A 14,530-nucleotide genomic window follows, 5' to 3' on the forward strand; every position below is an offset into this window, starting at 1 on the left:
AATTATGAAGGTCAAGGTGCTACACATCTGATAAAATCCTTAATTAGTTGTTGTTTCAGTAATGTTTCATGTTCTTTAGGTATTTTCTAGTATAGGCTGTAACATTTTTTTCCATTGGAACTTTAGAAAGAAAATAAATTGGAAAGGCTGCATTATGTAGTGTTTAGAGCATAGGCTCAAGCTAGATTTCTTTAATTCAAATTCTAGCTCTTGCTTAACTAGCTTTGTGACCTCAGGGATGTCACCTAATCTCTCTAAGCTTCAGTTTCCTCATCTACAAAATGGGAGCTAATACTGGTTCTCACCTGATAGGAGGATTTGTTTTTTATGAGGATTAAATGATTTAGTAAATTAATTTATTGTTTATAAGGCACTTTGGAACTGTCTCCCACAGAAGTGCTACATGAATGTTTGGTAAATAATATCAGTCCTCAATATTCCCACTGTTCATCTGACTTAAAAACTTTGAGATTGATCTGATTGCTGTAGATATCTGGCACCCCAGTCCAAGTTAGCATGTTCCAATTTTAAGGTCCCCATAGACCACTCTGATGGCCATGATAGAGAAGATCTCCAGATATACATATTATGATGACACTAGGTATAATTTAAAAAATGGTTTTCTGTTTTTGAAAAAGCGCTGCTTTGACTTTACTGTCTGTCCTTCATTCCCCCTGCTATGATTTCTAACTCTGTTTCTATAATTTTAGTTAAAAGATAGTTATCCAGGAAACAGTATACCTCTTACTCAGGGTGCTTAAGTGTTCACTGCCTCCAAATCTGCCATGACCCTAAAGAAATTAAAGGGCACACACACACACACACACATGGCAGGGGAATACATAGAGAGAGGATATAAGAAGATATGCATCATTTCCACTGTTAGATATATGACAGTACACGTTAAAGCTGCGGATAGAGTGGGGTCTGAAGTCTCAATAAGACCATGTAAAATCAAGAAGAGCTCCCACATAGAGGTGCTGGTGTAATACCTAAAGAATACTATAGTAGAGCCTTTCAATAATTTATCAGTGAAAAATCAAGTAGATGGAGAGTAAGATAATGGCCTTATTCCTAATAACAATCTCTAGAACATGGATAACAAGAAAAGGAAAACTTGAAAGGTTAACACATGGAGGCAAGTGTCACTGAGACTCATGACAATGGAAAGGTATGTTCTATTCTAAAGATGCTGTTGTGGTTGACGAACTGTGATGCTTTTCTAATACAGATTACAAAACAGATATAGACACGATATACAGTAGTAACGGGAAATGTCACCTCTCCCAGCATGGGTGAGAGGTTTCATTCTGGTAAAAGTAGAGCACCTGATAAGTTGATATCATATTGACAATTTCATTTCTCAGCAGAGGAAACAACAAAGAGAACTGCTATTCAGGAGTATAAAGACTGTCGAGGAGGAAACTATAGATGATGTGACAACGGCTTTAAAAGACATGATGGTCCTCACTAGTCTGGACTTTGTAAGAGCAAAGGAAGCAAACATTTCCCATGGGAGGACCCTAGACCCTGAGAGAGAAAATGTCAAAGTGTTCAGACATAGTATGGAGTAATTCCAAGCTAGAAATTCTAACAGGGAGTATAACCTAAGACAAGTGGAAGGTAAGGCTTTAAAAACAAAATTGTAATATTATTGACTCTATTGAGAAAAAAAGGAGAGAAGCAACTAAAGAAAAAAATTAAACACAGGTAGAGATGCATTTATTAAAGGATGAATACAAAAAGTGGTGCAAACTCACTACAATAACATCAAGAAAGTTAATGCCCAGAAGGAGATTATTTTTTTTCCTAAGCACATGACCTTTTTGTTTCCTGCTCTTCCCTGCCTCCCCCCTCCGCCCCACCCTGCTTCTCCTTCAGGTCAGAACTGCTGGTTAAGTTCTACCTGGCAAAGAGACCAGAGAATTAGAATCTCAGCCTGGGAAAAGAACTTGAGAGTACAAAATGGGGCAAAGACAGTATGTGTTAGGGACTTGGCAGTATCCAAAATAAGCTATTTTATGGCCATCAGAGTGGTCTATGGGGACCTTAAAATCGGGACATGCTAACTTGGACTGGGGGTGCCAGATATCTACAGAAATCAGGGAGACAGGGCTAGCCCCATTAGTGGATCTGAGTGGTATGTCCGTATTTCTCATGACTTTTTCTGTAGGTAACTGTTATTTTGAGCTTTTTGTTGCTTTTACTGAATATGCTCTGAAGTTCTTGAACCAAATCTGTAGTACTGTTACACATATGCCAATTTTTGAGGCCATTCTTTCCAAATACTGGACTCTGAGTGTAATAAATACTGAATAATGTCTCCCAGCTGTTTCTTGGTGAGTATCATTTGTTTTCATCCATGGATGCCTCTGGTGCTGGTCTTTGGTGAGATCCACTGAGCCTGGCATCCTTTAATCTCTGCTGTTCATATATTCAGGTCCAATGACTATTACAATTTGTAAGTTATGGACAACAGAAAATAAAAGTTCCAAGTTATATTCAAGTTGGAAATGCTGCACAAAAGACTGAATGAGAAAAGAAGTACAAGAGAAGTGACTGAAAAAAATAATTACTCCAAGAGAGTTCATTTTTCTAGGCCTGGATGAATTTCATCCTAAGATACCAAGAAAACGTATATATATAATTGTGCAGCCATTACTGGTTATCTCTAAAGAAGGAAGAATGGAAGTCTGGAGATAAACAAACATGACTAATTTTCAAAAAGGAAGGAAATATAAATCTCGAATACCACAACACCAGCTCAGAAGAGGAACAAGACCAAAGAAGGTCAGAGTAGTAACACAACCAAGGTCATGCCACAGGAGTGGTTAATTAGACACTGCCTCTGGGGCCCGCCACTGGACCCTCAGGTGGGCATGCTTGTATGTCATGCAGGCACACACACCACAGTCACAGTAGGGCAGGATTCAGACTTCCACTGCCGTTGTGAAATGTCTCTAACCGCATCTGTGTCTTTATATCCTCCAGAGTCAAAGTCCCAGGAGGAAAAGCCCACCTGGCTAAGCATGGATCTTGTATGTCCGTTTTAGTTACAGGGCTGGGACCAGAATGAGGTGACTAAGGCCCTTGCCTTGGGCACAAAATTTAAAGGGACACCAAAAAATTCACTGAATAAGATGAACAGTACTTTAATGCAGTATTTTGCACGATCAAAACCAATGCACAAAAATCCACGATGAACAAAATATCAAAATTTAAAGAAAGACAGGTTCAATAATAGTGCCATGCCAAGCCATACCGGTGCCTATGACAAAAGGGACAATCAATAACAGTGATTCAGTTTTTCTGTAAAATTTCGATATTTTGTTCATCACGGATTTTTTTTTTTTTAGTTTATTTACTTATTTAAGTAATCTCTACACCCAATGTGGGGATCAAACTCATGGCCCTGAGCTCATGAGTCCCATACTCTTCCAACTGAGTCAGTCAGGCACTCCCATCATGGATTTTTTTACATTAATTGTGATTTTTAAAATATTGCATTAAAACATTTATCCTTATTAATTACTGCATTTTGGGGCATCTCCTTAAATACTACAGCTGAGGTGAGTGCCTCATTCTTACCCCAGCCTCAGGCCTGCCCCTTGGTTCCAAGGAGCAACAAGAAGAACTGTTTGGAGCCATCTTTGATTTCCCCTGTGGGAGGGCATGGCTCCAAAATAGGAAGTGAATGTGGATGCTCCTTCTGCCTGGAACATAAATCTGCCCTGCCTCCCTCCTCTCTTCTTGATTGTCAGGTCTCAGTTTAGATCTCACTTCATCACTACTGATTTAGTTATTCCTCTATGCTCTCTCAGTATCCTATACGTAAGCTTACCAAATATTTACCACAATGTTTTACAATTTATTTGTTTACATCCTCCCCCAAACTACAGTCTTAGATGACACAGATTCTGGGATATTCATCCTTACATCATTCTAATACTTAACATAGTGCCTGACTCATATTAGGCCCTCAATAAATACTTTCTGAATGAAAGGTATGGAAGCCATATCATAGGGGAGTAAATGAAATAAAAAGTATTGATTCCAGAAAACAAGACTCAGGGAAATATAAATAGTTGTCCTCATCTACCTGAATGGCTGTCATGAGGAAGAAGGTTGAGATTGCATTTCTCAATCTTTTGTCCATTCTCCACCCTCCTGGAGGAAGTTCATGACATGTCCATCACAACTGGCTCACAATGATATTAAATATTCATTTAATATATTTTTAATGGGATTTTTTTTTTGGAGGGTGATGGTGGTAGTATATATGCTGGAAAGGATCTCATACCCCTAGAAGACTGTGTCAGAATGCTAGAGAAGCAGTACATGTGTTATTCTCCCCGAACATGAGAATCATGGGACAAGTTTTTCTTATCCCATATAGCTTTATAGGAGATCTAGAACCCACTGTCAAATATTATCCCAGAACAGGTTTTGGCTCAACAGAAAGAAGACTTTTTACCCTTTAGAACTGCTCATAAACAAGATAGGTAGAGATGAGAAATGATGAATGTGCCATGACCATGAACATTGCAGCTTCTTATCAGGATGTTACAAAGTGAACCTGGCAGGAAGTGGAGTGAGATTAGGGTGTGGGGTTGAATAGTGAACCTCAAAAAGATATATCCATGTCCTAATGTCTGGAAACTGTGAACTTGTTTGAGAAAAGAGTCTTTCAAGATGTAATCAAGTTAAGGATCTCCAAGGTGAGATCATCCTGGATTACCCAGATGAGTCCTAAATCCAAGGACTACAAGAGACAGAAGGAGAGAGGTCAGGGACACTGAGAAAGAGACATGAATATGGAGACAGGGAGAAATGAGACAAGTAGATTTGTGAGAACTTCTAAATTGAAGAATCTTTGTTTCTAGTCATTTCCTGCTTAGCAAAAAAACAAAACAAAACAAAACCAAAAAAAAACCAGAAAACCGGAAAAACCGAGACCATAAGGAAAGCTACCACTCAGGAAAGCTTTTCTGCGATGTTTCCTGAAACTGACACCTCTACTCTTCATGCAGTAAAGAAAAGGGTAAGTATTTTAATACAATCAAGTAGCATTTCTGTTGGCATACAGAAACTACAAAAAAATTAACTGGTAATGTTGTGAAGTTGATGGTATCAACTTATCTTTAACAAATGCATGAAGCTATGTCTAACACGTAGGATTTAGATGTGGACTACATCCAAATGTCATGTATGGTCACTTAGGAAATGGTAGCTAATCCAAATTATGCAGGTAAGGGACAAAGTATGCTCTTCTGAGGGTCCACCAAACACTTTTCAAATACTCAGTGTCTAAACAATGTCACGTGTAGGCCACTAACTTTCATAAATGCTGTATGTCCCTTTGTAGAAAAAAATGTTTCTGTAGGCCCATCTTACTCTGCCCATAACTTGCTATTAGTTTACAAAATGGGCTTTAAAAAAATCTGTGACTATTTCTTAAGCCTTTAAAGAAATTGTAAATACCCAAAAATAATGACATTCCAATTTCACACTTTTTGGATTGTTAATTAAAAAGGGGGATAGCACAACTAAGAAAAAGGAATAAATCTTAACTATATGTCACCAGTGATTTTTACACCTCGAAATTGTTTTCATAAGACCAAATACTTTAAATAAAAAGGAATATTTTTCTCCTTCCAATATAAGTTTTATTTGCTAATCACAAAACCATTTTATCAAAGAGCCTAGTGTGTGATGGAGTTGGGTTGCACACAGATAATAAGAAAGACAGATCCAAACCCAGATCTGGGAGATCCAAACCCAGATACCTTTGCTCCTGCGCTCTTAAGCCATCTGTCATGGTGTCTCCGAAGTTATTATTCTATTGGTGTTAACAGGCTACCCTGAGCTGGTCCACCAGTGTCTAAATTTATTTAGTTGTTCAAAATATTTAATGACAGTGTACTATGTGAGAATGTGTTGAGCCACAAAGGTGAAAATACAGAGAACTGCAAGAAATAGAGTGACATGTAGGGAAGAAAAAACATGGACTGTAACAAATGTTCATCGATGGGTGAACGGATAAAGAAGATGTGGTATATATACACAATGGAGTATTACTCAGCAATCAAAAAGAATGAAATCTTGCCATTTGCAACTACGTGGATGGAACTAGAGGGTATTATGCTAAGCAAAACTGGTCAGTCAGAGAAAGACAAATATCATATGACTTCACTCATATGAGAACTTTAAAACACAGAACAGATGAACACAAGGGAAGAGAAGCAAAAATAATATAAAAAACAGGGAGGGAGGGGTGCCTGGGTAGCTCAGTCAGTTAAGCATCTGACTTCGGCCCAGGTCGTGATCTCACAGTTTGTGAGTTCGAGCCCTGCATCAGGCTCTATGCCGACAGCTTGGAGCCTGGAGCCTGCTTCAGATTCTGTGTCCCCCTCTCTTTTTGCCCCTCCCCTGTTTGCACTCTGTCTCTCTCTCTCTCTCAAAAATAAATAAACATAAAAAATAAAAAAAAAACCAGTAGGGAGACAAAACATAAGAAACTCTTAAATATGGAGAACAAACAGAGGGTTACTGGGGGGGGCGGGGGTTGTGGGAGAGGCGATGGGCTAAATAGGTAAGGGGCATTAAGGAATCTACTCCTGAAATCATTATTGCACTATATGCTAACTAACTTGGATGTAAATTAAAAAAACAAACAAACAACAACAACAACAAAAACAAACTATAACATAACGAGTGGCAAATGTTACAAGACAGAGACAAAATAGGAATTCCAAAGAGAAAGAGATTATTTTTAGCTTGAAATAAGAGTAGAGTGGTAGAATCTGGGAAAATTTTTGAGATGTGCCCATGTGATATCTCAGAGTCAGCTCACTAGAGGAGGTAAGCAATGGAATGGTGATGATGATGATAACATCACCTATTAACTGAGCACTTATCAACATTTAAATTGCATTTTTAAATTTAATTCTCACTAAAATCCAATGGGTAGGTATTTGTCCTCCTTATATAGATGAAGCAATCAGAGAGATGTAAGGTCACTTGATTAACAGATAGTGGCATGGGCAGAGCACACAATGCCGAAATATATGGTATGAATAATATGAGGGCTGCTTCTCAAATGGCATCAAGGTATAGATCTGGTGGGTAGGAAGAAAGAATTTTACTTGGTTTTGGGTTGGGAGTAAAGAAGAAAAAGGTAGTGAAGAAAATATGGTTGGGATAGGAATTTACATCTTAGAAGGAGAACAGTTGGTTCGTCTTTGTCAATTCTAGGATTCTTAATGGTGAGATGATTTTTGCCCCCATGACATCTGGCAATGTCTATAGACATTTTTGTTTTTCACAACTGGGAAAGAGGATAGGGAGTGCTACTGTCATCTAAGTGGGCAGAGGCCTGGGATCCCGCTAAGCGTGAACAACAACAACAATGAACAACATAACCTCAAACAAAGAATTATCTGGCCTAAAATGTCAATAGTGCCAAGTTTAAGAACCCCTGGGCTATGCTATCCGGTCTCAACACTCCTGGTTAAGACAGAACGAGGAATGTTCTACTTTAGAGAGCAAGTTAGAAAGGAGGAGATGAAAGAGGTAGAGAATGAAGAGGACTGAACAGAAAAAAAAATAAGAAGAAACTCTGTAGCTTGAAGCTGGCTAATTAGTATGAGAAACATTAAAAAAGAAAGAAAAGAAAATGAAAAAAGAATAGCCACTCTTACAGTTTCTGACACAGGAAAATAACTAAGAACAGAGAACACAGGCAAGGCAAGGCAAATCAAAGTCTTTCTCAGAATTAAAAGAACACGGGAATCTTGAAGGAGGTTACATGTAAAAATTTGAAGTTACACTGCTCTACTGAAAACCCAGTGATGTGTGCGTGCATAGGAAAGTCTTTTAACACCAAGTAAATCTAGCAAATTATACCAAGGTACTTTGGTGAGGTTTGTTGTGGGGTGTGGGGCAGAGGGGGAATCAAAAACAACCCCAAAATAAAACTAAGGAATTAGGATAGACTGACAACATCTCTGATATAATTATTATAAAGTATTTAAAATTTTTTTTGTTTTAGGACTAATAAAACAGTTCTATTTATATATTTTAAAAATAAGTTTAAAAATGTAATCTACCTCTAAATGGCTTTTTGGACCACAGTGGCCAAGATTCATCTGATTTCCTAACAAGAATGAATTTAGGAAGGGGGAAATTTTCCAAAGAAACAAAGAAAAAATTAGATTAGGCCACTTAAAAACTAAAAGCTTGGGAAAATATTTGCAATAAATATAATAAGGTCCAATATACTTGCTTTATAAAGAATGCATACAAACAAAATAAATTTTAGGCCCAACAGAAAAAAAAGCATAAACATATAAACTTACAGAAATAACATAAATTCACAGAAGAAATCGAAACTGCTAACAAACATGAAAACTGTCAGTCCCATTATTTACTTAAAAAATACAAGTGAAAACAAGATACTTTAGATTCAATGTAATCCCTATACCAAAACATCAGCTGGCTTTTATATAGAAATTGACAAGGTGATCCAAAAAATTCCCATGGAAATTTAAGGGACTTAGAATGACCAAAACAATAAAAAAAAGAAGGTGGAGACTCACATTTTTCATTTTCAAAACTTACAACAAAGCTACAGTAATTAACACTATGTGGTACTGACATAAGAACAAACATACAGATCAGTGGAATAGAATTGAGGGTACTGAAATAAATATTCACATTTATGGTCAAGCTAGATCATACCTTATACCATATATAAAAATTAACTGAAATAGATCAAAGATCTAAATATATACATATACACACATTCTACATACATACATATACATATATATATACATATACATATATATATTTACATACACACACACCCACACACACCCACATATACACACTCACTGGTAAAAAATTGAATGAGACAAAAAAAAAAGAATAGAAATACACCAAAATATTAATACTGAGTGTTGAGATTATGTGTACTGAAAATTTTTTCTTTGAAATATTATTTGCCAGATTTTCTAAAGTCAACATTAAGGAAAAGCTTTTAGAAGCATCAATAACATTAAGAATTGGTTTATATTACCTTATCTATATAAATTTAGGGTATGAGATGCTATTTCTCAAAGGTTGGTAGTCTGAAGACATAAAATTAAGCTGAGATTCTACCTCTGTTCAGTTCTTTTCAAGAAAATGCTAAAGCTCTCAGAAATACCACAGCACCCTCTTTTGGAAGAAATGCATTGTTTTTCACAGGGAGTCTGCTGGAATCACTAAGTTTTAGAACTGAGAGTCTCTTAGTATATTAAGCCTGGTCTCCTCATTTTATAAATAGGAATTTATAAAATTCAAAAAGGAAACTACCCAAATCATAAAGGGAGGTAGCAGCAGAGCTGAGAATAGAGCCCCACATTAGATCCTAACCAGAGTATTTTTTTTCTTTTCATTTTTTATTAAGCACATTAGAAAGTTTTTTTATTAAAAATTTTTTTAAAAGTTTACTTATTTATTTTGAGAGAGAGAAAGTGTGTGTGTGTGTGTGTGTGTGTGTGTGTGTGTGTGTATGTGTGTGCGCGCGCGCAGGGAAGGAGCAGAGAGAGAGGGAGAAAATCACAAGCAGCCTCCGCATGCTGTCAGTGCCGTGCCGGATGCAGGGCTCGATCTCACAAATTGTGAGACCATGACCTGAGCTGAAATCAAGTCGGACACTCAACTGACCAAGCCACCCAGGCGCCCCTAAACACATTTTTTAAAGATTAAAAAATAATAATACTCTGCCATTCTTTGGTAAGTATGAGAGCCTAAACTCAAAAAGTACTCTAGGCACCCAGCCACTTAAAAGAATTATTTTAGAAGGGGCGCCTGGGTGGCTCAGTCGGTTAAGTGTCTGACCTTGGCTCTGGTCATGATTTCATGGTTCACGGGTTTGAGCCCAGCGTCAGGCTCTGAGCTGTCAGCACCCGCTTCAGATCCTGTGTCTCCCTCTCTCTCTTCCCCTCCCCCACTTGCACTCTCTCTTTCTCTCTCAAAAATAAACATAAAGTTTTTAAATAAATAAAAATAAAAGTATTATTTTAGAAGGGCACGTCCATTCTTGCCTGTTGCTTGATACAAATCAGAATAAGAATTTATAGGAGCGCTTGGGTGGCTCAGTTGGTTGAGTGACCAACTATTGATTTTGGGTCAGGTCATGATCCCAGTGTTGTGGGACTGAGGCCCGTGTTGGGCTCTACGCTAAGTATGGAGACTGCTTGGGATTCTCAATCTCTCCCTCTGCCCCTCTCCTCTGCTCTTGCTCCCTATCTCTCTCTCTCTCTAAATTAAAAAAAAAAAAAAAAGAATTTATAATACCTCACAACCTTTGCATCTGTCTATTAATAATACATCCTTCTTATAAAAAGCAACAGTAGGGGCGCCTGGGTGGCTCAGTCGGTTAAGCGTCCGACTTCAGCTCAGGTCACAATCTCGTGGTCTGTGAGTTCGAGCCCCGCGTTGGGCTCTGGGCTGATGGCTCAGAACCTGGAGCCTGCTTCCGATTCTGTGTCTCCCTCTGTCTCTGCCCCTCCCCCGTTCATGCTCTGTCTCTCTCTGTCTCAAAAAGAAATAAACGTTAAAAAAAAATTATAAAAAGCAACAGTAGATAAGAGAGTAAAATCATTCTGTTTAATTCTAAAAAAATTATTCTCTAAATCTATTCTCTAGTGAGAACAGATTCAATATTAGTTTGGGGCTTCTGAAAAAAATCTGCTATCAGATAACTGACCTAATGTACTGGGATATTATTCTGGCGTAAAGTCCTTCAATTTCACTACTTAGGCTGGTTTATGATTATCTATTCATAAAGGGAAAGAAACAGTATATAACTCTTTTCTAAAAATATAAATAATATAGGGACTATTTCAGCCTTTATTTTCCTATTTGTAGATCTCAACAGTATACCTGCTTCCCTGACAGGCAGTATTCTTTGAAAGAACACCCTGTGTTTTCCTCTTATTTGAAGGATGACTGGCAAAAAAAAAAAAAAAAAAAAAAAAAAAAAAAAATACATGTGACAAGTGTTGAATGAAAGAATAATGTATGGCTTCTATCATCAGCAGCATTTTAACAGCCTTTGAAGTATAGTGAATACTGGGGACATGATACTTATTCCTGATTGATAGTTATTTGTCTATTGATGCATCTATAAAAGAATCATTAATTCTTTTGACAAACATTTACTGAGCAGCTATTGTCTGCAAGGCATGGTTTTAGGTACTGGGAATATAGCAGTGAATAAAAGAGGCAAGGTCTCTGCTCTCATGGAAGAGAGAAAGCAAAGTGAGAACCAGTAAACAAAGAAAAACAAACGAACAAGGTGATTGTGAAATGTGAAGACAACAAAATGGGTACCTAAGAAAAACCAGAAAATTAATCTTTACAGTGTTGAACACCCACTAAAAATTGTTCACCAGTTCCACTGTAGCAACTGAGCTAATCCTATATATATGACTGTCCATTATAGTGCAATGTGATGTGGGCATAAAGCCTATCGTGGCTTGTTCTACTGAAGAAAACTGGAGGAGGTGAACTGTTGTGCTCTTTTTTTTTCTTTCCAGAAGTTTAGTGGGCATATCTAAGTATTCCAGATATTTAAATTAGTTTATTTATCTAGTATCTAAATTAGGCAATGTTTCAGGTATTTCTAGCTAGTCACATGTGTTGATTTTCAAGATAATTAACACTTACCAACATGAGCTTCTTCTTACGAAATTCTGCCACTGTCAGTATACTAGCTATTCCTGCCACTTCTGCTGACTTCCCAGTCTAACTCTTCTCCATGGGCTTAGTCAAGACTCCTAACTAAGAGCTAAATGTTAAAAATGAAAACCACCCAGATGTAACTGAAATCAGAAATGTTTTATATAACTTTGACTTTTCCTCATCCATTCTGAAAACAGAGAATGAGATGAAGCATCTTCACTATCCAAAATTAGATTTTTTTTAAGTTTATATATTTATTTTGAGAGAGAGAGCATGGCCAGGAGAGGGGGGCAGGGGGAGGGTGATGGTGAGAGAGAGGGAGGGAGGGAGGGAGGGAGGGAGAGAGAGAGAGAGAGAGAGGATCCCAAGTAGGGATAACCCTGACACAGGGCTTGAACTCATGAACTGTGAGATCATGACCTGGGCCAAAATCAAAATCAAGAGTTAGACACTCAACCGACTGAGCCACCCAGGCGCCCCTGAAATTAAATATTTTGTTAGTGGAAAAAAAAAGAAAGAAAGAAAGAAAGAATTTAGATGTCTTCCAACAAATAATTAACGATAACTCAATTTATACATAGGAAGATTCTTCTAGTTATTCAGCCAAATGTCTTTCTCCTAGTCAAAACTTCGTAACACCTAATCAATTTCTTTTTTTCCATTTGTGAGTTTGAGTGTGTCTGTGCGTGTGTGCACACATGCACACACACATATGCAATTCTATGAGTTTTATCAATACCACGATCAGGATACAGAACAATTTCACCATTAATTAATTTTTAATTTTTATAATTCTATGCTGGTTAATATTTTAACACTAGCATTTGGTTTTTATTTTTACAATTGCAATATAAAGATCTTATCTGTTTTAGAGACTCTGCTCTAGCAAAAATGGAAGAAGGTAAACTGGCACAGCTTGAAACTAGAGGTAGGGGGCAGAAAACTAATAAAAAATACATTAAATATTGCTATAGGGAATGCAATTCAACTCTAAGTACTGATGCCAAGAAATCAAGAGAAATGATTAGAGTGGGGGGGACTAATAAGTTTCTAACAAGGGAACTAAGAATAAAAATGACCTCAACACAAAAGGGTATGGCTTGCTGTGATACATACCACTACTTCTTTTGCATTCATTAGGAAATTGATTGCTAAGTCATTATATTCAGGCATGGACATTTATCAGAAGAAATATACTCCTGAGGTTTAAAAGTCTAGAACTATCTTGTCCAATATGGTAGCAATTAGCTACGTTACTATTGAGCACTTGAAATATAACTAAGTAGAATTGAGGTGCACTGGATTTCTATGAAAATTACTATTCACATAGAGTATAAAATATTTCATCAGTAATTTAAAAAATATTAATTACATGCTGAAATGATAACATTTTGGACATGCTGGGTTAAATAAGATTTAATGTTATTTCACTTGTTTCTTTTAATTTTTTTATATGGCTATTAGAAGATTTAATCTAACATTATATTTCTATTGAATAGTGCTGATCTACAATGTTACTCTAGAATGTTACTGGTCTGTTCTGTGAAAACCACTCTGTATAAGCTGACAGCACTGTACCAATAAGGCTGGTAATATGCGTTAAGAACTTAAGAGGAGTCAGAAGAAGTGGTCATGTCTGCGCACTTGAATCCAGCCAGTTTGGGCAGGAATATAAACTGATCAAAGAGAATAGGTATAGACAGCTATAATCTACTTTGAAATATATTTTTAAAATCCACACTAATTAATGAATAGATGAAAGAAAGACAAACAGCTAACAAAACAAGTATAGTAAAATGTTAATAGTAGAATCAAGGAAATGGGTGTACAGATGTTCGCTGTAAATTCTTTAAACTTTAATGTATTTTAAAAATGTTTCATAATAAAATGTTGAAAAAAAAAAGGGAAACAGGAAGCATTGTCTCAGCATGGAATAGTAGCTGATAAGGATTAAACTAGAGGGTTAGGAGGCCTGTTCCAGATACCATCGCTGTTAAAATGTATACTTTGCAGTTTCTTTGTTGGTGGAGAACAGGACAATGAACTATTAATGTATGCATAATAATAGTGAAGAAAGTATTTTTTTCTGACAACTACAGTTCTTTATATTTGTTATCTGAATTCTGCCTTCAGGAAGTAAGGCTTTTCAATAAAACTATAAGGTCTTTTATTTTACATTCAAAAACTTTCTTTTAAGAGTAGAGAGTTAATCCCTTTCATGAAGATGGCAGTGAAGGCAGAAGGAAGCCCCTGCCCCTCCCAAAGCCAAAGCCAAAGCAAAGGCTTTGAAGGCCAAGAAAGCAGTGCTGAAAGTCGTCCACAGTCATAAAAAAAAGATCCGCAGGTCACCTACATTCCGAGGGCCCAAGACACTGTGTCTCCGAAGGCAGCCCAAATATCCTCTAAAGGGCGCCCCCAGGAGAAACAACCTTGACCACTATGCCATCATCAAGTTCCCCCTGACTACCGAGTCAGCCATGAAGAAAACAGAAGACAACAACACTCTTGTGTTCATTGTGGATGCCAAGGCCAACAAGCACCAGATCAAACAGGCTGTGAAGAAGCTCTATGACATTGACGTGGCCAAGGTCTACACTCTGATCAGGCCTGATGGAGAAAAGAAAGCATATGTTCAACTGGCTCCTGACTATGATGCTTTGGATGTTGCCAACAAAATTGGGATCATCTAAACTGAGTCCAGCTGGCTAAATCTAAATATAAATTTTTTCAACATAAAAAAAAAAAAAAAAAGAGTAGAGAGTTAAAAGGCCTAGGAAAACACTTCAGCATTTATGTC

At 37.1% G+C, this 14,530-nt stretch overlaps 2 protein-coding genes across 3 annotated transcripts in view; one reads left to right on the plus strand and one right to left on the minus strand.

The window, feature by feature from the left end:
- The window catches only part of PRORP (protein only RNase P catalytic subunit), a 132,453-nt gene that overhangs the window by 38,751 nt on the left and 79,172 nt on the right, over window positions 1–14,530 (minus strand). The window lies entirely within an intron of this gene.
- Window positions 1,133–14,496, plus strand: LOC125909051 (60S ribosomal protein L23a-like). Its single transcript, XM_049611968.1, has 3 exons — window positions 1,133–1,171; window positions 1,371–1,570; window positions 13,970–14,496. Exons 1-3 carry the CDS (start codon window positions 1,133–1,135, stop codon window positions 14,421–14,423), a joined length of 693 nt encoding a protein of 230 aa, XP_049467925.1. The 3' UTR covers window positions 14,424–14,496.

The sequence above is a fragment of the Panthera uncia genome (genome assembly GCF_023721935.1).
Source record: "Panthera uncia isolate 11264 chromosome B3 unlocalized genomic scaffold, Puncia_PCG_1.0 HiC_scaffold_1, whole genome shotgun sequence".
Lineage (NCBI taxonomy): Eukaryota > Metazoa > Chordata > Mammalia > Carnivora > Felidae > Panthera > Panthera uncia.